Source organism: Balaenoptera ricei, chromosome 3, assembly GCF_028023285.1.
Source record: "Balaenoptera ricei isolate mBalRic1 chromosome 3, mBalRic1.hap2, whole genome shotgun sequence".
NCBI classification, from domain to species: domain Eukaryota; kingdom Metazoa; phylum Chordata; class Mammalia; order Artiodactyla; family Balaenopteridae; genus Balaenoptera; species Balaenoptera ricei.
The window spans coordinates 9,428,898-9,454,936 of record NC_082641.1 but is presented as its reverse complement, the minus strand read 5'-3'; the positions used below and the strand labels follow the sequence as shown (position 1 = coordinate 9,454,936).

Sequence of the window (26,039 nt, the reverse complement as noted above, 5' to 3'; positions counted from 1 at the left end):
AAGCTTCACCAGGAATTTCTGTGGATGCTACATAGCATCTCTCAGAAGCAATGACTCAGTCCTTATTTCTTTCTAATCTAAAATTATTTCTCGGAAGATAGTTTCCCCAAGCCTTGAGTGCAAACATTTGAATTTTTAAAAATGTCACTCTAGCTTTCGGATCCTCCATCTGCAGTGGCACCGCCACCAATATGCAGATTTTCGTGAAGACCCTGACGGGGAAGACCATCACTCTCGAGGTCGAACCCTCGGATGCAATAGAAAATGTAAAGGCCAAGATCCAGGACAAGGAAGGAATTCCTCCTGACCAGCAAAGACTGATCTTTGCAGGCAAGCAACTGGAAGATGGACGTATTTTGTCTGACTACAACATTCAAAAGGAGTCCGCTCTTCATCTTGTGTTGAGACTTCATGGTGGTGCTAAGAAAAGGAAGAAGAAGTCTTACACCACTCCCAAGAAGAACAAGCATAAGAGAAAGAAGGTTAAGCTGGCTGTCCTGAAATACTATAAGGTGGATGAGAATGGCAAAATCAGTCACCTTCGTCGGGAGTGCCCTTCAAATGAATGTGGTGCTGGAGTTTTTATGGCCAGCCACTTTGACAGACATTGTGGCAAATGTTGTCTGACCTATTGTTTCAACAAACCAGAAGACAAGTAATTTTATATTGGTTAATAAAAGACATGAATTAATGAAGAAAAAATGTCACTCTATTGTTTACTCATTTATGAGGCGTGTTGGCTCAACTATGCAAAAACCCATTCCAGCTTTGAAATTCAAGGATTTTATAATACTAGTTCATTGGAGCCAGAACATGCTCAAGATGAGTTAGGTCATCCACATTGAAGGGCAGGGGAATAGACTCCACACTGATCTTGACCCCTTGTCTCTGGGCTTAATCCACCCCTGAGAAAAGCCAATCACAGAATTCTTGAAGCTAGACTAGCAGAGACATTCTTAGTTCTATTAGCTGAGAGGTTTGTGAGCAATCTCTGACTCTAAGTCTTAGTGGGTCTACTCCCACCTGGCCTGTTTCTCACTCCTTGGGCTTATTTTTACATTTAGTCTCAGGTTCTTATGAAAGGACTGGGTTTGGCCTGACATGGGGACTGTTGTGCCTTCTGCACTCTGTTTGCATATTTGGCCATGTGCAGATAAGATTTGAAAATGCTTCACTTATTTATTCACACAGTTGATCCAATGAATTTTTATTTAGTGGCACTTTTATTCCACAAATTTCCAGGGCTTGAGATTCAGCAGTAAACAAAACAAGCAAAGTTTCTGCCTTCATGACGTTCACACCTAGTGAGGGGAGAAAGAAAATTGAAGAACCATAAAGAACAATGAAGCAGAACAAGGGGGAAAAGAGTGAAGGGAGGGGTGCTATGGTGAAATGATGCTTGAGCAGAGAACCCTACAGGAAGAAGAGAGGGAGAAAGCTGTGTCCCAGGGTAAAGTACTAGGAGTAGCAAGTGCAAAGGCCCTGAGGTATTTACAGGAGATCAGCATGGCTGGAATGAGGCCAGATTTAGGAACAGATAGAGAAATGCAGCAGGGCCACTTTTGGGGGTAGAACATTAATCAATTAATGAGGATGGCATAGTAGAAAAGAGTAGAAAGGTACATTTTGGGTTCTCATGCACACATTTCTCAATATGAAAATATGAGTGAAATCTAGTGTCTCAACTTTTAAGCTCTTCTGATGTAAGTTAAATTCAGAAATTGACTGGGCAGGACTTCCCTGGTGGCACAGTGGTTGAGAATCTGCCTGCCAATGCAGGGGACACGGGTTCGAGCCCTGGTCTGGGAAGATCCCACATGCCGCGGAGCAACTGGGCCCGTGAGCCACAGTTACTGAGCCTGCACTCCACCCAAGAGAGGCCGCGATAGTAAGAGGCCCGCACACTGCGGTGAAGAGTGGCCCCCGCTTGCCACAACTAGAGAAAGCCCTTGCACAGAAACGAAGACACAACACAGCCATAAATAAATAAATTAATTAATTTAAAAAAAAAAAAAAAGAATCCGCCTGCCAATGCAGGCGACACAAGTTCGATCCCTGGTCCAGGAAGATCCCACACGGCACAGAGCAACTAAGCCCGTGCGCCACAACTACTGAGCCTGCGCTCTAGAGCCTGCGAGCCACAACTACTGAGCCCGCGCACCACAGCTACTGAAGCCCATGCACCTAGAGCCCGTGCTCCGCAACGAGAGAAGTCACCGCAATGAGAAGCCTGCACACCGCAACGAAGAGTAACCCCCGCTTGCCTCAACTAGAGAAAGCCCATATGCAGCAACGAAGACCCAACACAGCCAAAAATAAATAAATAAATACATTTATTTTAAAAAAAAAGGGAAGAAATTGGCTGGGCAATTACGGAAACAGATGACAAATATTAGACATAAATTTATTCTCTGCATTTTCCATTGAATTTCTTCCTTAGGTCATCCGTTTTCTATTCCTTCTTAGATTATTGTTTTCTGAGACAGACCTATGCTGAGTGAGATGGGAAGCTTTTAGCAGGCTATTAGTGAGGAATACCAGTCTCACCTATGTTGGAGGCACCCTCTGACTATTGAAGAATGAACTTTTGAGGGCAGAATGTACTGGAAGCAAGACCATTAAATCTTTTGTCAAAAGGGCATAAGAGTTGTGTCCATTCCAGTTGGATGATCTTGTCAAAATGATGGGTAAATATTATTGTTTGAGAAAGGTTCAGCTTCATCAAAATTCAAAGTGTAAACTTTGCAATATTGCAATATCATTTGATCAGATTGCTTCAGGTATTAACCGTCATACCCTTTGTCAGTACACAGACCACAAGGTTTGTGAGAGGTGAGGAGAAGAATGTAGAATCTGATTTCATCTGAAGGTACTTGCAACATGATATTGACCTAAATGTATATGTAAAATCATAAAATATAAAGCAAAAATACAATACTGACTAAACACACTCTGGCAGGTGTACACATGACTCCTTCCACATGGGTTAGAAATTATATTAGAATAGTTTTATCGTTATTGTCATTTGTTTGGAAGTTTTAAATGAAAGTATCTTTCAATCTTTCTGCAAGTTTGAGGATTCATGGTCTGTGGAGAAGAGGTGCTTTCCTTGCCTGGTGGAGAAATAAAAGAATTATCTGGAAACATTTTCCATTCTGAGATCAGATACCTCAGTTAGCAGTGTGTGCTGACGAAGTATGTGAAGGTCGGCAGCTTTAAGTCTATCACTTTATTTGTTGTTTTTCTTCTTGGCTTTTAAAAAGTGCAAAAAAGCTGAATATCATTCTTTTTCAATCTATTGTAGTTAATAAGACAAAGCAAAACCTTTCCATCGCCTACCGCCAAGTAGAACTTAAGGCACAATTTTCATATTTACGACACTACTTATTTTTCTAAATTGGCAAATTTAAAACTGTTTCCAGATATAAGATTTCAGTGAAAATCTAGGACTCTTGTCCTCATATTTGGAAGACAGAGTTCTTTTTATCACCAACAGTGTTGTTGTACTCTAAATAGTTTAAGCTTTTTTTAAATTAATTTTTATTGGAGTAGAGTTGATTTACGATGTTGTGTTAGTTTCAGGTGTACAGCAAAGTGAATCCGTTATACATATACATATATCCACTCTTTTTTAGATTCTTTTCCCATATAGGTCATTACAGAGTATTGAGTAGAGTTCCTTGTGCTATACAGCAGGTTCTTATCTATTTTATTTATAGTAGTGTGTATATGTCAGTCCCAATCTCCCAGTTTATCCCCCTTCTCTTCCCCCTTGGTGACCATAAGTTTGTTTTCTGCATCTGTGACTCTATTTCTGTTTTGTAAATAAGTTCATTTGTACCATTTTTTTTAGATTCCACATATAAGCTATATCATATGATATTTGTTAAATAGTTTAAGCTTTTGAACTCTGTAAACCGGGGAGTAAAATAACTATAATAAAAGTGAAACTTGTAATATCTCCTTTATCTGTGTCAAGCCCTCTGCTAAGCACTTTCCATGCATTGTCTCATTTAACTTTTACCTTCTTTCTTTTTCCTTTGAGTCAGACCAGCACTATAATCTCTACTATATAGATGAACAAAGTGAGATGGCAGAGTTCAGGGCGTTATCCCCCAGTATTTGCATGGAGAGCTAGTTTTTGGAATCAAGGAACCCAGTGTTTTTCTCTTATACACGTGAATCACTAAATCCAAACCATCTCTGCAAAACTGAACTTCCTAGAACTGTGTACTCTGGTATCTTTTTCTAACATGGTCTTGTATCTTGTCCTTTATTTTCTCCACGGTAAAAATCTCACATCTGATCTCCTGGATTGGGGTGAAGATAAGATGAAAATAGGATAAATAGAAGTTAGGAACAGGAGAGCCAGGCTGCAACACAGTTAAGCTTACTGGTTTACAACAGGAGTTCTAAGAAACTTCAGTATGTGAATGTGCCTTAGGAGTCTCCAAGGTACGAGGTCACGTCCGGGAACAGCTATTACTGTGTTCCCCTTCTCCCAGACAGAGGAATAATGAACTGGAGAGGAAGATTTGCTTGCTCTCTGATTCACTTCCCAGTCTTTTCACCCGTTCTGCTCAGATACTGTTTTCTTGAAGGGAATTTCACATTCACACATTCACCTGGAATTCCCCAGCCATCAGGCTTGTGTGAAAATGTGCGTTAGGCCGACTCATCCCTGCCTATGTTTCCTGGGCTCACAGTGTTCCCAGTTTTCTCATGTTACTCAGAATCCAACAGCCAATCTGGACTTTGCTCCCATCCCTGTATCTGTAAACCCCATCATTTGTGCTTCTTTCCATGCACCTGTGTGTCCCATGCATCTGTGTCGGTCTAGGAACCCCTCTCTGATGGAAGTTAGCCAGCGGGTTTCCATTCCTTCACAGATTCGCAGTCACAATTCTCAGGGATTTCCCCCAGTATACACATTGGTGAAGACTGGAGAGAAACAGGGGGTCAAAGGTTGAAGGGCTTAAAAAGATGCTATTTATTCAGCACTAACTAAATGCCAGATTGTTTGGCTCTTTACATGTATTATTAACTCTTTTAATCTTATCAACTTTTTTAGGACCATGACACTAAAACTTGCCCAGCTAGTAAACTGTAGAACTGGAATAGGGTTGAAGTCCAGGGGTCAGATTCCAGAGCCCATGAAAGTAACACTGTGCTATTTTGCCTCTCATCAGGTAACATGATTAAGTTTCTAAGGGGTTACAGTCAGAGAGGTGACAGTGGATTCCAGGAGGTGGCTCAACTGGTGGGAAGCAGATTTCTCAGCAGTGGAGACAGGCAAGGAGCTGAAGGGCCGTGTTTGGCGTTTTGGAGTCACCCAAAACGATGGCAAGAATCTGCTCTAAGGGAGGCTATGAAAGCATATCCTGGCATGAATTGAGAGGTGACCAAAAAAGTCCACATCTGGGGAATAATCAAGCATGACCCTTAGGAGCTGAAGATACATTACCTCTTCTTTACCAATGATGAATCGATGAGTATTCCAGTTTCTTAAGGAGATAAGGTGGAAAGAATGTCAACTGTGGAGTCAGAAGTCCTGGTGCCACCACCAACTAGCTCTGTGACCTTGAACAAATGATGTCACCTCTTTTGATCTTAAAAATGTGGATAATGCTATAAAGGGTGTCACATGAATTAACGTGGTGACATGTCAATTGTCGTGCAAATAAAATGTGGTGAATTAATATTGCTTCTCCATGGTGGAGCTGATATATATAGCAATTCTGCTTCTAGAACATTTTACGTTTTGAGATTATCTGTACAAAATAGCTCCTAGACCTGTACTCTGGATAATATTTTGGGCAAAAATAATTTATGATAAAATTTTTAATTAACAGAACATATTGAAGGCTGCCTTCCCAGGTATTAGGACTGAAATGTAGAAACGTGCAACTAAATGCATGAGCAGAATTTTCTCTACTCCCATGTGATACAGCTCTCTGCTGGGTCACGGCACCTGTGTCTAGCCACTGACGTGAGACCATAAATCTGTGTATAACTTCCTGTTGCTATAAATACAATATCAGGTAAAATTGGAGGGTTTCCCTAAAATGAGTCTCTATTCCATGCTCACCACGCCCTATTTTACACAGCAAACATGCAGAGCAAGACTGTTTTTACAAGTGGGTAGAACCAACACAGTCTCTCAGATGCAGGGAGGAAAACCAAACAAAATCCTTCATCCCTTGGGGCACATCAAGAAGTAGCAGAACCCATTAAAATCTATTGCCCAGATGATTGAATTAGATTCTAAATGAATGGCGGTAATAAGTGCACATTTGGCCAAGTGGATAAAGACAGAAATATAATTTGCAGTCTTGTGGGTGCTGTGCTGTGCAAAGACTAATTCATAACAGTGGATAAAAGTTCCATTGTCTTTAATTGTATTCATTTAATAGCATTCATTCTCCTGGCATAGGAAAGGTTTCTTTTTTTTTTTTTTTTTTTTCCTAAATAAATAAATAGATTCCCATTGCCAATAGGGAAGATTTATGCTGACAGAATCTAATAGCCTAAGTCATCTTGTGTTGTTTCTCAAAGGCGCTTGAGCAAGCAGTCTTGGTTTGGATGGAAAGCAAAGTGCTAAACTCCCATTATATATGATGACTTTAATTCTGAGCCAAACAAACCTTCCTTGATAAGCATTTGTTACCATTATTTAAAGTAAAAAAGTCATCTTTTCTCATGCCCTTACTTTCTCTCCTGTTAGAAATGTATGATCACTTCTTGAATGACAAAATGATTGATTTTTAAACCAACACATACAAAACTGAAAGGCAAAGAGGAGGAAGGAGGAGGGAATGATTCCCACAAAACTTTCTAAGCGGTCTCTGGAAGAGACTTTTAAAGGTCACCTCTTGCCATTTAATTTGAAATTTCCAATGGATACTTGGAAATCTAAATCAGGAAATCTCACCATGAGACAGCAGGGGTGAGCCGCCTCTGTGTAACACATTGTTGTTCACACAAATATACGTGGTTTGGGTAAATTATTTGCGCTAACAGTAGGAGGACCATGGTCATAACGTGTATACACTGCAGTAAGGTGACCTGGAAAAAATTAGAAGGGGGTCAGGAAAACAGTGTTATTATCCTTCTGCCTGGCAAAACCGACAGGGTTCTTTGCACCATGCTTCACCTTGGAAGCAGGGAAAATAATACTGAGTATCTCTTCCTTCTCTTCTGCATCAGAATAAAAGCAGCTTTTAAAATCTACATCAATTCCATGTATCAGTCCTACCCTTGGACTTTTTTACTACCAGTGTTTGAATAGTGTACAGAACCTGGTGCCATGCATTCTTCCTAAGTCTACCGAGAAAAACAACAAAAGCCAGAAATTCATCCCTACCTTGTCCAGCTTAGACCTGGAAAACGTTAATTGCTTCCATCTTCAATGTCATGATGCAAAAGGGGAGTTAAATTATTTGTCAGTATTCAGTTTCCTAATCCTCAGAAAATTTCTCTTATTTGTAAGAAAGAATCCAAAAAAGTACTCTTCTCAGAAAAACCACTTTCTATCATAGATAGTCTATTATATCTTAAGGGTGCATAGCATGGAGAAATCAGAAGATTCCTCTAAACAAAAATTATATTTGATTTGAATATAAATAAAATTGATTTAGAACCTAGGAAAAACAAAATAAATATCACGCTAATCACATTTGTTTTTCTTCTACCAGTTGTATTGAGATATAATTGACATACAGCACAGTACAAGTCTAAGGTGTCCAGCATAATGATTTCAATTACATCCATCATGAAATGATTATCACGATAAATTCAGTGACCATCCATCATTCCATAGAGAAATGAGATTAAAACAATAGAAATAACATTTGTGTATGTGATGAGAACTCTTAGGATTTGCTCTCTTAACAACTTCCACGTATAACACGCAGCTGTGTTCATTATATTTGTCACGTTGCACGTTACATCCCCAGTACTCGTTTGTCTTATAACCGGAAGTTTTGTAGCACCCTCTGACTGCCTTCATCCAGTTCCTCCTTCCTCCGCCTCTGGTAACCACAAATCTGATCTCTTTCTGTGAGTTTGTGTGTATGGTTGTTTGTTTTTGAAGTATAATTGACCTACAGCGCCATGTTAGTTCCTGTTATACAACATAATGATTTTTTTTCTATACATTTCAAAATGATCACCAGTGATCTTGATATGGCATCACAAAGATATTACTTAGTTATTGACTACATTCTACACACTGTGCATTTCATACCCAATGACTCATTTATTTTGCAGCTGGAAGTTTGTACCTCTTAATTACTACCCTCACCCCTCCCTTCCTTCCTTCCTTCCTCTCTCTCTTTCTTTCTTTCTTTCTATATTTATTTTTTATTATATTTTTATAAGTAGAGTCCTAATATAATCAAGGAAACATTACAGAGAATACAGGACAACCCATATGGAGAGAATCAAATTAAATACTTTGCTATTTAATAGTTCACCCTGTGGCTCATTTTAAATATGTTAAAGCTTATAAAATGTTAATGTTGATAAGGTAAATTTTTATTGATAACAGTATTCCATAAGAGAATGAGTCTCAATTCTCCATAAATCAGTCCTGTTTATTATTTATTTATTTATTTATTTATTTATTTATTTATTTGGCTGTGTCGGATCTTAGTTGCGGCACACGGGATCTTTCGTTGCGGCGCATGGGCTTCTCTCTCTAGTTGTGGCGCACGGGTTCCAAGAGTGTGGGCTCTGTAGTTTACGGCACGCAGGCTCTCTAGTTGAGGCACAAGAGCTCAGTAGTTGTGGTGCGTGGGCTTAGTTGCCCTGCAGCATGTGGGATCCTAGTTCCCCGATCAGGGATCGAACCCGCGTCCTCTGCATTGGAAGGCAGATTCTTTACCACTGGGCCACCAGGGAAGTCCCAGTCCTGTTTATTTTTAAAAAGTTACTTGTCATCAAATTTTAAATGACTTTCAAACACAGTAATACAAATTTAACAAAAAAGATAGAATGATCTTCAAAAGGAAGAGTACAAGTATGCATGGAAAGAATAAAAAGAGAATCATGTTATATTTTTACCTAATGAAAAACGAAATGCTTAAATTGCATAAATGCGATTTTGAATTTGTTTTTTAATGAGGTGTTTGTTTGTTTGTTTGTGAGGAGGGCTACATCATAGCTGGTAATCCTGGGTTATATATTCTTTCAATATACTAGAACCAAGATAGAATCTTGCATAGATGGAAAACTCTTCCTATTTGTCATAAATAATTCTGAGTCTCATCCTTTTGGTTCCAACTCCATATGATTTACAATAAGCAATGACAAATTTTCCAGTGATTAAAGCATTGCAGGACAATAGGAAAGAGATTGTGATTAGGTCTCAATACATCTACAGGTGACATAGTTTCACAGTCTCTCCAAAGAGAGCTAAAGTATTTTGCAGAAACATTGGGACAGCTTATAGTGGCTGGTGATTTCACTCTTGATAACACGGTTTTTAGTGTTAGAAGTCAGCCTCTGATATTAGCTCTCACCGACATGTACCCATTAACTTAGGATGGTGGTGAAGATTTATTGATACAGTAGTTGTGTCTGTTATAAGTAAGAAGCAGTGTTTTAGGAGAGAGGTGTAGTGGAGAGGGTACAAGTTTTGAAGTTGCTGAGATCTAGGCCAGCTTCCTTTGTCACTTTCTAGCTCTATGGCCTTTGGCAAGTCACTTCGGTTCCCAAGCCTGTAAAATGGAGGTGATGCCACTTGCTTTTCTGGGTAGTTGGCAGAGTCTCAGTTGTATATGTAAAGAACCTGAAACAGGCAGGGACTCATCACTGGTAGCTGTTGATGAGTAGGATAGAAGATTTTTCTCCAGAAATTTCTTTCTTCATCCTAAAGTTGATCAGTGTAATATACTTACATTATGATGGATTTCAAACATATGCATTTCAAACAAATGTTGCACATAGTCTGCAAACCACAAAATTTTTCAAATTTTCACTCAAATGAAGTATTTCAAAAGAAGTTTGAGTTTCCTGTCTGAGCTTTTTTTTCTTCCTGAAAACAGCCAATATTGTAGAAATTATTGGATACAGGTCAAAATGCTCATTGGTGTAACAGGCTACAGAGAACAGATAGAATTAATAGAATCTTGAATAACTACACGTCACTCAACGTCTAGCTGTATTTTGCTTTTTTAAAAAAATATGGATCAGACGTTGTCAGATAATGGCATCCATTATTGAACCCCAAAGCAAAGTCTTAAGAAGTTTCAGCAGAGAGTTGTAAAAAGTGAATTTTCTGTGAGAAAAGAGCAGCTTTCCAACAATTTCCCAGCTCCTCCCTAAACATCAGTGTTTCCAGTCACATATATATATATTTGGAATTCTGCAGTAAACTTGTTAAAATTGTATGACCTAAAATATTTGCATTTCTGAAAAACTTGAGACTTCCCAGCATTTTAAAAAGGTTTAAATTAGTTTTTGGGTTTTGAATTTTTTTTTAGAAAAAGTATAAAATTTTATCATTATTTGGGGGTATATTTTTCCATAGCAACTCAATTTCCCTTTGTGGAGCATGAAATGCATTTCTATTTACCAGTGTATTCTCTTCATTAATTCAGAGACTTGCCATAAACTATATCAGCCATAATAGTTGAAAGACTAGGATAAAAAAAGCAAACACTGAATTCCGTTTACTCTTTTTATTGATATCCTATAGCCTGGCTTTCCATCCTGTCTGTGCCAACATTGGTTTCTTAGCCCAGAGGGATGTAATAGTTCTTAACCACGCAAACGTGTAACATCATTAAAGTAAGCTAATCCATTATTATTATTATTATTTTTTAATAAGTTTGTTATTCTTTTTTTTTTTTTTTTTTTTATTTATTTATTATTGACTGTGTTGGTTCTTCGTTTCTGTGTGAGGGCTTTCTGTAGTTGCGGCAAGCGGGGGCCACTCTTCATCGCGGTGCGCGGGCCTCTCACTATCGCGGCCTCTCTTGTCGCGGAGCACAGGCTCCAGACGCGCAGGCTCAGTAATTGTGGCTCACGGGCCTAGTTGCTCCGCGGCATGTGGGATCTTCCCGGACCAGGGCTCGAACCCGTGTCCCCTGCATTGGCAGGCAGACTCTCAACCACTGCGCCACAAGGGAAGCCCTAATCCATTATTTTTAAAGTTTCTTCCTGAAGCATGCTTAGCCATAGAATTTACAGTTATGCCTGGGATTATCCTTGTAATTACCATAGAAATTATCACTATAGGGGCAAACAACAGAGAAAAGCAATCTTTGGAATGCTGTGGTTGCCAGTTGTACTTATTTGGGTATAAATAACTAAAGGATAATGCTAAGTAGAAGGATATGCCATTACTTTTTTTTTTTTTTAATGAAAGAATGTATTATTCACATGTATTGTTTAATTTGAAAAAGTCCTGATGGGTTTTCTGTTACAGATTTAAAATAGGCATATTATAGGATTTAGGCAAACATATTAGATCTTTAATATGTGAATGATATAAGTAAAAATAAGTTGAAAAAGTCTTTCATAATAAATAATGTGCCATTAGAATTTAGTATTTCAGCCTGATGCTATTGTAATATTACCATTCTTAAGATAATTGGGAAGGAAATTTTTCAAAAAATACAAGGCTTATATGTGTCATTGGCATACACAGTTGGGGGAGAAGAATTTTGCTGTACTTGATATGTTTCTAAAGCCCCTGGTTCTAGCTATGACTCTGCAACAAAAGTAGGGTGAGCTTAGGGAAATATATAATGCCTCTGTTGTAGGAAAAAATGGGGTGCGAGAGGATGGACATGTCCCAAGTCTGGAGTGAGTCCCTGGGTCGGGCTTCCAAGTGAGCATCCTTGGCTTCGTGCAGGAAAGAATTCAAGAGTGAGCCCTAGTGAAGTGAAAGCAGGTTTATTTAGAGAGATACACACCCCACAAACAGAGTGTGGGCCATCTCAGAAGGCAAGAGCAGGCCCCAAAGTGTAGGGGTGGTACGTTTTTATGGGAATTGAGCCACCGCCCACTTTTTGGCCTTTTATGGTGGACTTTGGAACTGTCATGGTGCCTGTGGGTGTGTCATTTAGATGCTAATGTGTTATACTGAATATATAATAAGGCTCAAGGTCTCCTGGAAGTCAAGTCTTCCAGCATCTTGGGCCTAGTTGGTTCTAGCCAGTTTATGTCATATCCTGTTCTTAATGGTTGTGCCCTGCCCCCTTCCTTCCTGTCTCATCTCCAACCTTCAACTCTTATGTTAAGTATGGCTTTTCTATTAGCTGAGCTACAAAGCCTTTTTTGGGGGGGTCCAGGTTAAAAGCTTATATACTACTTCAAGACTGTGATTATTACCCCAGAGGTATATTTCTAATTCAGAAATGGGTAGGTATCATACGTATACGCCTAATCTGCATTGCAAGAGACTCTGGCCCTAAAGTTAATATTTCTGTCCTTTTTAAAAAAGTTTCTATAAGCCTCAGAAATTTTGCAACATTAAACTACTCCTTTGTATTAAAGACTGCTCCTATATTTCCTTCTTATGTCTACCCTATATGTTAACTTACAGCAATGAGAATAGTGTATTAAAAGAGACACCAGACATTTGAAATGGGAATAAGGAATTATTAGTATTATTAATAAAGAAAGAGCACTTACAAATAACAACAGAAAAATAACAAAAATTCTAATGGAAAAGTGTGCAAAGGACATGACATAAAATTACCAAGAAAAAAGTAGATATTTACAAGATAAATAAAAATGGAGTCAAGGTTTTAAAAAATCAGAGACACCAAAATTAAAAGAATTGTTAATGGGCTAATATTTGTGACCCCCTCCAAAATTCGTAGATTGAAATTCTAACTCCCAATGTGATGGCCTGGGGTGTTAGATCATGAAAGGGGAGGCTTCATGAATGAGACTACTGCCCTGATAAAAGGGACCCCAGAGAGCTCTCCAGCCCTTTCTCTGCCATGTGAGGATATAAGAAAACAGCTCTGTAACCAGAAGCAGATCATGATGGCACCCTGATCTCTGGTTTCCAGCCTCTACAACTGTAAAAAATAAATTCCTGTTGTTTATACAACACCTAGTCTCTGATATTCTGTTTTAATAGTCCAAACACACTAAGACCAGAAGATATACTACTTTTACCTACAAAATTGAGAAATACATGTTCTGAAACACCCAATGCTAGCTTGGATGCAGGATCCCAATAACACTCATAAACTACAGGCAGGGCGAGAATATAGGTCTCAATTTTTTTAAGTGGCAATACGTTCGCCATCCTTAAAAATGATTACAAACACTGACTATTTAATTCAATTTGCAGAAATCAGTTCTAAGGGAATAGAAAAAAAAAGAATATGCATAAAAGTTTAGATATAATTTAATAAGAAAAATACAAAACTAACCCTTAATGTATGGTGAATAGTTAAAAAAAAAAATCACAGTGCATCCACTGGTTAGAGCATTATTAAGCCATTAATTTTTAATGAGATGATATAAGAAAAAAATTGACAATAATATTGAGGGACAATATCACATATGCCAATAATACACTCATAAAAAACAGGATACCACTGGTTAAGTTGTATGTTAGTATAAATTTTATATTTCTCTCTCTTAGCTGTGGAATATGGTTAATTTCTATATTAAATATAAATTTACTATTTCTGGAATTTCAACAATAGCATATATTGACCTGATAAGCTGAAAAAAGGAGACAGTCTGGACACAATTCACTCTTTAATATTGGTAAATTATTGAACTCATTTTCTTGTTCAGAATTATGAACTTGAATAAAAGGCTATTTTGGAACATATTTTTAGGTTTGAAATCCATGTCTTTCCAGAAACTCATGTTTTGTCTTGAAGCTTTGATAGGACAAGGCCCTTTGAAGAAGCCAGCTGTGAGCTGGGCATTAGTGGTGCAAACCTGGAGACGTGCTGGCTTCCCTCCCTATACTAACATGTTGGACCAATGGATGTGATAACTGACGATACAGCTCTCTCCAGTGCTGTTAGTCATTCTTAGGAGCTTGAAGTTCTACCCACTGACACCATCACTGGAGACATGAATGTTCCATTGCAGAGTCCTAGAAATGGTTAGGATGACATGCAGAGTAACATCTTCTGTAGATTTTATGATAAAATTTACCAGTAGCAGCTTTGACTGATCCAGATTTGACAAGTATGGTGGCCCAAGGGTAGAATCTTCTGAGTGGAATTTACAGTATATATTATAGACATGGAAGAAGTAACCCATTTTATAAAAATGATATGTAGTCAAGATCTGCAGAAGGCAAGGAGTGTGGGCATGAGATGTGTGGGTCAGTGGAGACAAACCATGTCTTTCCTAAGAGCTAAGTCTGAGAAGGGCTTTTCCATCACTCAGCTTATGCTAATTCTGTAAAAAGAAGGGCTCTTTCCAAATCTCTCAGAATAAAACTGTAGCACATCATGCTTTCAGGCAACTGTAAAGGTGGAGAATTCCTTGGACTAACATTATATTCATTGGATCCAGCAAAAGCTGTCTTATATTCAGTCAACATTTATTCACTGTCTGTGTGCCAGATGGGGTAGATATTGGGGATACAGCAGTGAACGAGATAGAAACTATCTTCACTCTCAAGGAAGGTATATTTTAGTGAAGGATACAGATAGTGGGTGACTGAGCAATAAATAATATAATTTCATGTTACACTAAGGAACATCTAAAAAATAATAATATCATATCAGTTAGGATGCTTTCAGCTGCAGGTAGCAGAGAAACCAACCAGCACAACCAATTAATTTAGTATCTCACTTCTCTTGAAGTGACAGTCAGGATTGGTTGTGACGCAGTGGAGTCATTAGGGACCAGAGAATTTCAGAATCTGCTCTTCTGTGTACCATGTTGTCTATATCCTGTGAATGCACAACCTGTACCTCCATTTCATAGTCCTCAGTTGGCTCCTGGCCTCTATAAGGCCACCTGTTATTTGTCCATGTTAGATGGGAGAGACCAGCTTCTTGATGAATAGCTGATCTAAATCTTGCTGGCATCACAATGGCCACTAACCAAATGGGTTTTGGCTGCAGTATTGTAGCTACATGTGCTCATTGTCAAAGCCTAAAGATGCTGAGTTTTCCATCCATTCACTATTCATTTGAAACAGTTGATCAATTAATTTGCCTTCAAATACAGGGACAATGAAATGCTCATGAGACAAAAGCTTAGCTTTCTCTTCTAAACAATCATATTATATATCTATCAATAACCTTAACATAAACAAATGGCATTTTTATAACAGCATTGAAAACATTTATTTGACCTCATAATGAGCCAGAACAATGACTTGTTTGTGTATTTTTAAATTTATTTTATTGACGTATAGTTGATTTACAGGGTTGTGTTAGTTTCTGGTGTACAGCAAAGTGATTCAGTTATATATATATATATATATATATACACACACACACACATATATATATATATATATATATATATATATATATATAGTTATTCACATTCTTTTCCATTATGGTTTATTAAAAACTATTGAATATAGTTTCTTCTGCTATACAGTAGGACTTTGCCGTTTATCTATTCTATATACAGTAGTTTGTGTCTGCTAGTCCCAAACTTCCAGTCTATCCCTCCCTCACCCCCCTCCCCTTGGCAACCACAACTCTGTTCTCTATATCTGTGAGTCTGTTTCTGTTTCATAGATAAGTTCATTTTTGTCATATTTTATATTCCACCTATAAGTGATATCATATGGTATTTGTCTTTCTCTTTCTGAATTGTTTGTGTTTTGATTAGAATTAACTTTAAGTGAAAAGTTTAGATACCTAGACAATTGTGTTTTTCTTTTTCATTCTTTGCGCTTTATTAGAATCAGAGCCCAGGTACTTCCCTGGTGGCACAGTGGTTAAGAATCCGCCTGCCAATGCAGGGGATACGGGTTCGAGCCCTGGTCTGGGAAGATCCCACATGCCGCGGAGCACCTAAGCCTGTGCGCCACAACTACCGAGCCTGAGCTCTAGAGCCCGCGAGCCACAACTACTGAGCCCATGTGCCACAGCTACTGAAGCCCGCACACCTAGAGCCCATGCTCCGCAACAAGAGAAGCCACCGCAGTGAGAAGCCCGCGTGCAGCAACAAGACCCAACACAGCCAAAAATAACTAAATAAATTTATTAAAAAAAATGAATCAGAGCCCAAATTCTAGGATTAAAAATTATATATTAGATAAGAATGGGTGGGTAAGCATTTTCTACCTTTCAAAGGCACTTGAGTAAAATAAAAACTTTAAAAAATTTAAATTAGACCCTTTTACTTGCATTCTTGTAGTAGCACTTGTAGAACTAAAACCTGATTCTTTTCTTGTTTGTTAAAATACAAAACAAAGCAAAATCAAATACACTAATAAAACATTAATAAAGCAAGCAAATCTAACCTCTCTGAAAGTTTCGAAATATCCTGATAATATTCTGTTTTGTTTTTTTCTTGGCTCATGGGTAAGGACACATGTATCCCGCCTGTCACCTACTGATATAAAAAAAAAAAAAAAGAACTAAATTTTTAAATAAATAAGCCTAGCACAAAAATCCATAAACTCAGTGTTCAAATTGATGATATTCTAGATCACATATCAAATGTTTTTAGAGTTATATATTATTGTTGGCTGTTTTAAACCATTTGGTTTGAACAATGTCAATAGCAGTAACAACTGGATGGCATGGCTAATCCTTAAATGTACACAGCTAGGATAAAATTACAATTTTGTGATTCCACACAGGGACTAATCCATCACCTTTTTCCCACCATTCAGAAGATTTTGCCTCTCTCTCCTTCTCTTGCTTCCCAGAACAATTGCTCGTTGTTTTATTTGGGGGACAGTTTCACCTCCTAATTTCTACAACCTCACCCATAGGAAATTGAATATGGTACAGTTGTAGATATCAGACCGTCTCTAATCAGCTCATTAGTTAATATAAATAACTAGTATATCAGTCAGTCAAGATTCATGGGATGCAATCACAAGCATTTTTACTTAGTTCCCATTATCCCTTTAAAATGTATTCTGTGGGAAAACTCATTCCTTTGCCCATGGTTTTCAGGCGGCCCTTGACAGCCAAGTGGTTGTTAAAATATCAACACACTGCTATATGGGTTGATAACAGCCATCTGCCTTGAATATACCTCACCCATCCACTGCCAGCCAATGACAGGGCACCCTGACTTCTCCCCTGTAACCCGCTCTCCCCAAATTCCCCATATCTCAGCAGCTTAAAAGCACAACAAAGGGCCCCCAAGACTCTGCTCCAACATCACTGGTACCCATTCTTAGTGACTGGTGCCCATGCCATACTGGTTGTTAACTATTTTGAATATTTGGTTAATAAATATTTTTTAAAGTTACTTTAATTTTTAAAACAGAGCTGCAGTTTGATACTAATAATACCTACTCCCTTATAATAGTCAAAGCTTCCAGTTTCATTCAAAGTTACAGCTCTTCAATCTCCCTCCATGGAAGGTGTCCTATAGGAAGGGTTTTCTTCCAGCTGCCTGGGAAGGGAATGATGAACCCCTTGCGAGGGGCGTGTGTGCGTGTTTGTGTGTATAGGTAGGTGTGTAGGTGTGTGTATGATTATGGTGGGGAAATAGGGAGGAAAGGACCCCAGAGAGTTGAGAGGTGCAGGAAGGTCTTGCACCGCTGGCACTGGTCTGAGCTGGCTTCTCAACATCAGCACCCCTAGCACCACCCTCTCTGAAGAACTCTCACCTGCAGTTCCCTTGTTGCGGATGATGTGCTCTCCTGCAGCCTTTCTGCTCTCTCTGTGGCGGTCTGCCTGTCAAGATGCCCCTCATCCCCGACTCACTGTCTTGCAACCCACATCAGGTCCACGGAATCCACGCCCCTTTCCCACCCCTCTCTCTCGTGCAGCTTGCATCCTCTGTAGCCACCTCTCCTTCAGACCATCACTCGGCAGCCAGACGGCCTGTCTCTTGCCCTTGTTAGCTTTTCCAGTTCAGACTTAGAATATGAGTCCCTTGTGTCCCGACAAATAGTCACCGCAGGCTTGAAGGCACACAGGAGCATCTGCCTGAAGAACTGTGGACATGGCAGGTGGTACACTGGCCCCATAAAGCTTCTTCCTGTGGCACACCTCACCCCTACCCACGTGTGGTCGGCCAGAGGATGTCACGTGACTGCTTTTAACCTGTGGGGCTAGGAAATCCCAACCCTCCCCTGCATCTGGGAGGAGACCAGAATTTTTGTCAGCATCACTGATTAGTACAAGTCAGGGAGCCGGATTCACTGAAAATTTGCATCTAAGTTTGCACCTCATTTGGTATCTGATCCATGCTGTCTTATGTCTGTGCCCAAACTTCCATTTAAGTACTCTGTTGCATTTACATTTAATGGTTGAGAAATAATATGTTGCACACTGACATTGTATTTTAGAAAATTGGTTTTCGTGTTATTATTTATAGAATTCGCTGCCTAACAAAAAAAAATCTCCGTGCCTTGTAGAGCATTTGCTTTCCCGTTTTCAACTCTGTCACCCAGCACTCGTGCCTCACCAGCTCTATGATTGATTGTTTTGCCCAAATTCCCTCCCTCTGACATCACGGCTCCCATTAATGGGCCTTCATTAATATTGATTTTTTTCTGTTGGTTCCCTGGGGTTCAGTCTTACTGTTTGGGTATCATCAGCGTAGGGGTCCGAGACATGGGTGCAGAAAAGCATACAGAGCCTGGCAGTGTGGCAAAGCCAGGCTGCCAATCCCTGGTGTGGCACCTAGGAGAAGACTCTTTGCTCTTGGGCCCCCAACTCTCACAGACTTAAGGGAAAGGGAGGTACAACTTGCCATTTAGTTCTGGTTCTGACGTGTTGAAGTCCTAACCCCAGAAACGGCACGTGACCTTATGTGGAAATAGGGTCTTTGCAGATGCAATCAAGTTACAATGAAGTCATACTGGATTAAGGCGGGCCATACCCCAATGTGACTGGTGTATTTATAAGAAGAGGACAATCTGGACACAGAGACACACACGGGAGAGTGCGACGGGTGGCAGAAATGGGAGTGACGCCTTTGCAAGCCAAAGAATGCCAAGGATTGCCGGCAACCACCAGAAACTAGAAGAGGAAAGAAAGGATCCCCTCTAGAATATTCCAAGAGAACATGGTCCTTCCAACACCTTGACTTCATACTTCCAGCCTCCAGAACTCTGAGAAAATAAATTTCTGTTGTCATAAAGCCACCCAGTTGTTGATAGTTCGTTACGTCAGCCCTAAGATAGTTCTCTCTTGGCTTTCTGTGGCAAGCAGACCCTCACACCCACTTGGGGTTGAATGGGTCTTCTCTACCCTAAGCAGACCTCTGCTTGTCAGTTCTTCCTATATTTGGACACCCCATCCGTGCCCCTGAGTACTCCCACATCCACAGAACCTCAGTGCAGCTCAGGGCTCTACCCACACTCGATTGTCCACAGCCCCCAAGAGGCCCCCAGAACAGGAGAGGATAAGAACCAGGGTCCTACAAACTCCTACCAACCACCAAGTTCCCAGAACTGCTCAGTTATTTATATTTACTGTTTCAAATACATGGACTTGTTCCATCTTATACTCCTGATTTTCCCTTTGCTCTTAGCATAGCCACTGGTGCCTTAGAGGAAGTGAATTGAATACTTTTTGGGCATTTTAGAGAATTGCTTTGTCTATATGAGGATCCACAGTTCTCTCCTGTTTTTTACTTGAGTCATTTAAGGCAATGGTAGGAAAAGTCATATTTTTGTGAACACTTTTCAGTGTATAAGGTTCTAAAGAAGAGAAAATGCTTTGTCTGTTTTCCACATAATCCCAAAAGTTATTAGGTGATACTAGTTCTCCAGTAACCTAGTGATGTATGCAGGACACATATCACTTCCACAGTGTATTAGACCAGTTGTTGAGTTGTCCATTGCTTACTTCTAAGTGTCTTAATTCTCCTGAATTCTGGCAGTAAGTCGATGTTAGGGTAGATCCTTTAGCTTTTTTAGTTACTGTTAATGAACTGAGTTAAACAAAGCCAATATTCTGCACTACTGATGGAGAGTAATTAATCACTTTATTTATCCATATGTGTAGATGAAATCATGCCATTGCTAAGCACCCAATAAACAGTTGGTGTCAGTGTGGAATAAATAGATTAAGTGGAAGGAAACTAATGTTTATCCAACGCATACTTTTTGTTAAGCCCACCCATTAAGGTTGATATTATAATGCCTTCTTGGAGAAGAAACCTGAAACTCAACAGTGTTTAAAAATCTTACTCAAGTTTATGCTGTTGAGAAATCACAGATTGAATTTGAACCTGATTTTCTGTGATTTCCAAATGAAAAATGTTTCCTTTGTTGTCCAGCTGTCTCATTCTCATTATTTAGAGTGCTGGTAAATGGTCACATTTGGTTTAGTTTTTCTTAGGGTTAGCAGTACACAACTTAAGGGAATGTAAGGACAAATACAAAAATAGATCATCAAAATAGAGAGGAAGATAAAGATAAAAATTTGGAAGAGAATTTCTAAGTAGGGAATTTAAATTAATCTGTATCTATCTGCATGTGTGGGTATATTATATATATTGAATAATATAAAATAATAATAATATATTACATAGTTGAAGACTGAAGTCAAAATCTGGACTTGTCATAAAACAGAAGTGCCTGTGTTGCGTACCAGTGCCATAGTGCCAAGGTATTCTCATTGGGTCACATCAATGGCTTTTCTTCACGTGCAGAATAAATCAATATATACTTTGTCTATATGCATCGTGGTAGATATCATGATTGCAATCCCATAACATATTCCCGCCTCCCTGTTATGCTGATTCAAGTGCTTTTCTTTCTGCAAACTTCAGAAATAGTTTAGGTTCAAAGCCGGAACACAACACATCTGAATTTACCCTACGTTCACCTCTTCAGCACTGAGCCTTCAACAAAGAGATACACATTTCACAAAACTATTGATACGCACAATAAGGAAATCTTGAAGTTTCTGCAGACTAACTCTTCTTTCTTCTACAAATGGTGATTGAATAATTTTTTAGTTTTTATGTCATATGTTTTTAATCAGCTAATGCAGTTGATTTTCTGTGTTTATTTATTCAGTGTCAGTGTTAATTTTATTTCCACAATAAGGAGCCGCTAAGCCACATCTTTAACAGACTAATTAGATAACTCTTTTGTATATGCATAAGAAATACTAATTTGGCAATCTATCCAATATACGTCTGTATCTTTTTCTATATATTTTTATACAAAACTGAGTTAGAGAAAAAATATCAATACACAAACTATTTTAATAACATACACGTGTTTTTTCCCCCCATATTCTGTTTAACAGAGTACTGGTGGCCCATGTAGAATGTATCTGTTGGGTAGATATGTAGTACCTTTTTCGTGGTTATTTCATGGAAGCTACAGCAGAGTATTGCATGGATAGCTCTTCATTCAAAGAAATATTAAGCTATTGTTAAATAAAAGAAGAGATTGATGGGATTTTTCACTCATAAAATCTAGATTCAAATTTGAGATACTGTAATTGTAAAAACATGAAAGAATGAAAAATTATTGGCACCATGTCAACTGTTTACCTGTAAGCAGTGTTATAAAGAAGGAAATGATAACCCCGTGGAAAATTCAGTCGTTCTCTCTTGCTAAATTAAGTTGAATTTGATCAGAACAAAACAAATTCAGCCAGTTATATATAAGCATGTGGAGTTTTAATATTAGGGAGTATTGTTTTTATAGTTCTTTTGAGGAACATAGGGATAACATAAAAGTAGATTTATTGTGTGCTTTATAAAGGGCAGAGTGTTTTTTCCACATTTGAACCTATTTGGACTTAATTTGTATATAATTTACTGATCTTATATATTCCTATATTTTATGAAATTAGGAATTTGACCTATTGAGAATTTTCAGTTTGTAGTTGAATATTAATTTAATCTTTTTTTTTAAGATTTTTTTTTGATGTGTGCCATTTTTAAAGTCTTTATTGAATTTGTTACAATATTGCTTCTGTTTTATGTTTTTCTGGTTTTTTGGCCATGAGGCATGTGGGAACTTAGCTCCCCAACCAAAGATCGAACTCGCACCCCTGCATTGGAAGGTGAAGTCTTAACCACTGGACCGCCAGAGAAGTCCCTATGTAGTTTAATCTTAATATGAAATTCAGATTTATTTTAAAAAGCCGTATATGACTTGAACTTTTGTCAAACTAACTGTAAACAGTATTTTTGGAAAGGAATTTGTAAAATTAATTAAGAACACTAAAAATAGTTTGGGTTTGTCCTCACAATGCCACCTCTAGACATCTGATTAAGGAAAGCAATTGAAATTTTGTAACAATTCATTACAGCCATATGTATACATTTATACATATATATATATAATGATATATCTACAGCATTTATGAAAATAAATATATAACCAAAATAAATTAGAAATAAACTAAATGATCAAAAATAAGGTAATTTTAAGTGTTTTAGTGCATCTATAATGATGTGGTATGCAGCCATTACAAATTATTTCCTTAAGGAGTAAAGACTAGGAGAAATGCTAACAAAACAGTGGCAAATAAAAAAGGAGTATGATTTTAAATTTGTAAAGTATAAAATAAAAAATAAATATATGTTAATGGATAATGGAGGAAGAAAATGCAATGAAATGTTCACAGTGATTGCCTCTGACTTACGGGATTAAAAGTGATTTTAATTTTTTTTAACTTTACTGAATTTCTCACTTTTTTACCATAAATGTGTATTACTTTTATTTTTAAAAAGTCTTAAGAAGTAATCAAAAGAAACTGGATTAAAAGGCACACAAAAGAATGTCATCCCTGACAAGTTTGGAAAAAGACTAGATGAGAAAGCCACATGGGTCTATATGCTACTGCAATTTTTATGTCAGATATTTAAAGATGAAAAAAAGCATAAGGTAATTAGGGCCCAGAATTATGCTAATGGAAGCACATATTGGAGAAAATATCTTGTTAATAGTCACATTAACTGATGATTAAGGGAGAAGACAGTTTGACTGATAGACTTTCCCCCAGACATGGTGACAGAGCTGATCGGTTGTCCCGGCTCCCATCCCTTGTTGGAGATTTGCACCATTTTCCTTGTTTTTAATTGTGAATATAATGACCTCAATACTAAATGGCTTGATGAGCAGTTTTTACACTTATACCAACTCTGCTCTATGCAACCGAAATTAAACATTACAAGATTATACATAGTTGTAAGAAAAATTCTAAAATCTCACTAGTTTATTCGTTATTAATTCTATGCCATATTTCAGTAACAAACATAATTAATTACCAAGCATGATCTTGATGTCGTATTTTTTTAACTTTGCCTCACAGCAAAACTATCATCCTTTTAAAAAAAATCAATATAATTGTAATACATTATGTTTTCAGCTCTCTAGATGAAAAGAAAAACATATTATTCTCAATCCAAAACTGTCTTTCTGGCAACTGTGGATATTCTCTATATAGTTTATATCTTTTCATGAAGGACAGTCAGGCGTTGACAAATATATATTCTCTCTCTGCATGATTATATTCACATTATATTTGTTTGCATACTAATGTGCTTAGCATATAAAAGCTAAAAGATAGTTGACAAATGTGTAGATAATAGGGCTTTAGGAATAACTTTATCTGTGCTCTCTGGAAGTTAAATTTTAATTTGTGGAGGGAATAAATCTGTGCATAGTATTTTCCCAACACCTACTTACTTTAGCATAAATATGTAAAAATATTCATATTAGCCCTCTAATGTCATTCTAGCTTTGAATATTGGTACATATATTTTATCATGTTGTGACTGTGAGCATTTCCAAATAGTAGTTACAATTCAAAATATACTTGAGCCTTCTCTGTGTCTGAATATAAGGCTAGATTATCTCCCAGTATTCCTCATTTGGGGATTCTCTAGAGTCAACATGGTCTCATCCAATAATAGTACCTAAGGATTTAAAAATACATTTTATTTGCTTGGAGCTTTTCATAGGAGTTCCAATATTCTCAAGGTGAATTGCCTGTCTTATTAAATAGTTTTAAGAACCCCACACAGCTAGGATCATATCCTATCACAGCTCTCTACGGCCAGTTTTCTAGGAAAGTATCAGTAAAATTGAGCTTGAGGAGAATAAAAACCGACATCATTTCTTTTTAAATTTGAGATAAGATGAAGCATCGCTTCCAGAGAATTTTAATGCAGGGGGTGAGCCAAGTTTCTCCATTGACTAAAATAGTTGCAAAGTTGCTATTTAGTATACATTAAAATTAATGAAAGAATATGTAGAGATGAAGGGACATTTGTTAGATTGAGCAAATAATCATCTAAATAATACTTTTACTTGAATATTAACAATGAAATCCTTAAATTTCTGGTTAATTATGGCGAGAAGGCCCTATTCCTTGTTTGTCCAGAACAGGCTAGTTTATGCCAGTTGTCCTGACATTATTATTAAAAACCTGCCCTCTAGTCTTTCTCTCCAAAAATGTCCCAGTTTGGTTCTACTATTAGTAATAGTTGCTACTATTCACATTCATTTATCCCATCCTTTTCCATGGAGCCCATTAACAAGAAATTATAGGAATAAAAGGGAAAGAGTGTTTGACTTCCCCTTTTTGGCTAATGAGGGTGCCACAGAGCTTCTGGCTAACTCATGGTCAGAAGACCCACTCTTTGCAACCATTAAAGTCTGTGGGGACCCTCTGTCCCCCATCACCCCCAAAAGAATCCTCTGTGCAGTCTAGGTGTGATTTGCCTAGGGAATGATTTGATGCCAAGTTAAGCATACTGAATGGTAACTAGGAAAAGCATCGTATGGCTTGACTTTCAAGTTGAACAGTGTGGAAATGTGTGGCTCGTCACGGAAACCTGAAAAGCCCATGCCTTGGGTCCCAGGCTTGGCTGGCACAGAAACTGAGACCTGATTAATGAGCTGCCTCTCTGCCAGGTAAATGCCCTCTGTGGGAGAAGGCGTGTCTGCTGCTAGTTGTAGATACACACCAATCATGGTGGTGTGATTCATATCTCACAATCAGCATTGGATATTTCATTGAGTGCTATTGCGAGTTGTTGAACTTGTGTAACTTTTAGGTGTAACGACTTTTTCGCAGCTCTATTCACTTGCTCTGGGAGAAGGAATAAAGAATAAAGAGAAGAATTACGTGTAGATTAGATTTGCCATAAAGGAAGTAAGTCCCTTAAGCAAGGCTATGTAATTTATTTCCTATAAAGTTAAAATTGAGACATGTCTTTTGGGAAGAAGTTAATCATGTTTTTCTAGACATTGATTAAATAATCTGATCTCAACTGGCCTATGTAATAAGGACATGGGTGATAATGCGAAAATGTTGTTTCTCTTGTATGTGAGACCATCCAAATACTCTCCCTTTATAAACCATAGATCACTAAGATTAACTAGTATTGTGTTCATTCTTAGTAATTTGCTGCTTCTTACATTCTTTAAATCTTATAACTCAGAGCCTCTTATCAAGTGTGATTGTGAAACTGGGTACACATTTTTAATATGGGACCATATGTTTTTCTCAAGACCACGGGTAGTTCATATATTAGAACTTGGAAACTCCCTACCTACTCCCAGAATCTTCCCCAGACAGCTCACCGTATCCATTCCATGTGGATTCTGTATTCACACTGGCACTTCCTTGTCTGTTCACCATTGAATCCTTGGCTTCCAAAAGTACCTGGTGCATTGTGGACACTCATATATATCTGTTGACTGATTGAATGAATGAATGAATGAATGAAATGAAAAAATTTTAAGTGCGTGTACTTTGGTAGTTGTATATTCTCTATGAGATGCCTTTACCATACTGGTACTGAATGTCCTTTGAACATGAAGATCCTGCTCTCCCAGTTTTGTACATTTGGTCCAACATTGAGCATCTGGCTATTCTGTGTACCTTTGAGATGCTCTTAACCTTCCTCCCCGACCAAAACTCATCAGCATCAGTTATGGATGGACTATGGCATCTTCCCCC

General features: G+C 38.0%; 2 protein-coding genes across 5 annotated transcripts in view; both read left to right on the top strand.

Moving 5' to 3' along the window:
- Nucleotides 1-26,039, top strand: part of CTNND2 (catenin delta 2) — a 938,382-nt gene that overhangs the window by 436,550 nt on the left and 475,793 nt on the right. The window lies entirely within an intron of this gene.
- LOC132362125 (ubiquitin-ribosomal protein eS31 fusion protein-like) lies at nt 172-677 on the top strand. The gene has a single exon (XM_059916120.1). It carries the CDS (start codon nt 192-194, stop codon nt 657-659), a length of 468 nt encoding a protein of 155 aa, XP_059772103.1. The 5' UTR covers nt 172-191; the 3' UTR covers nt 660-677.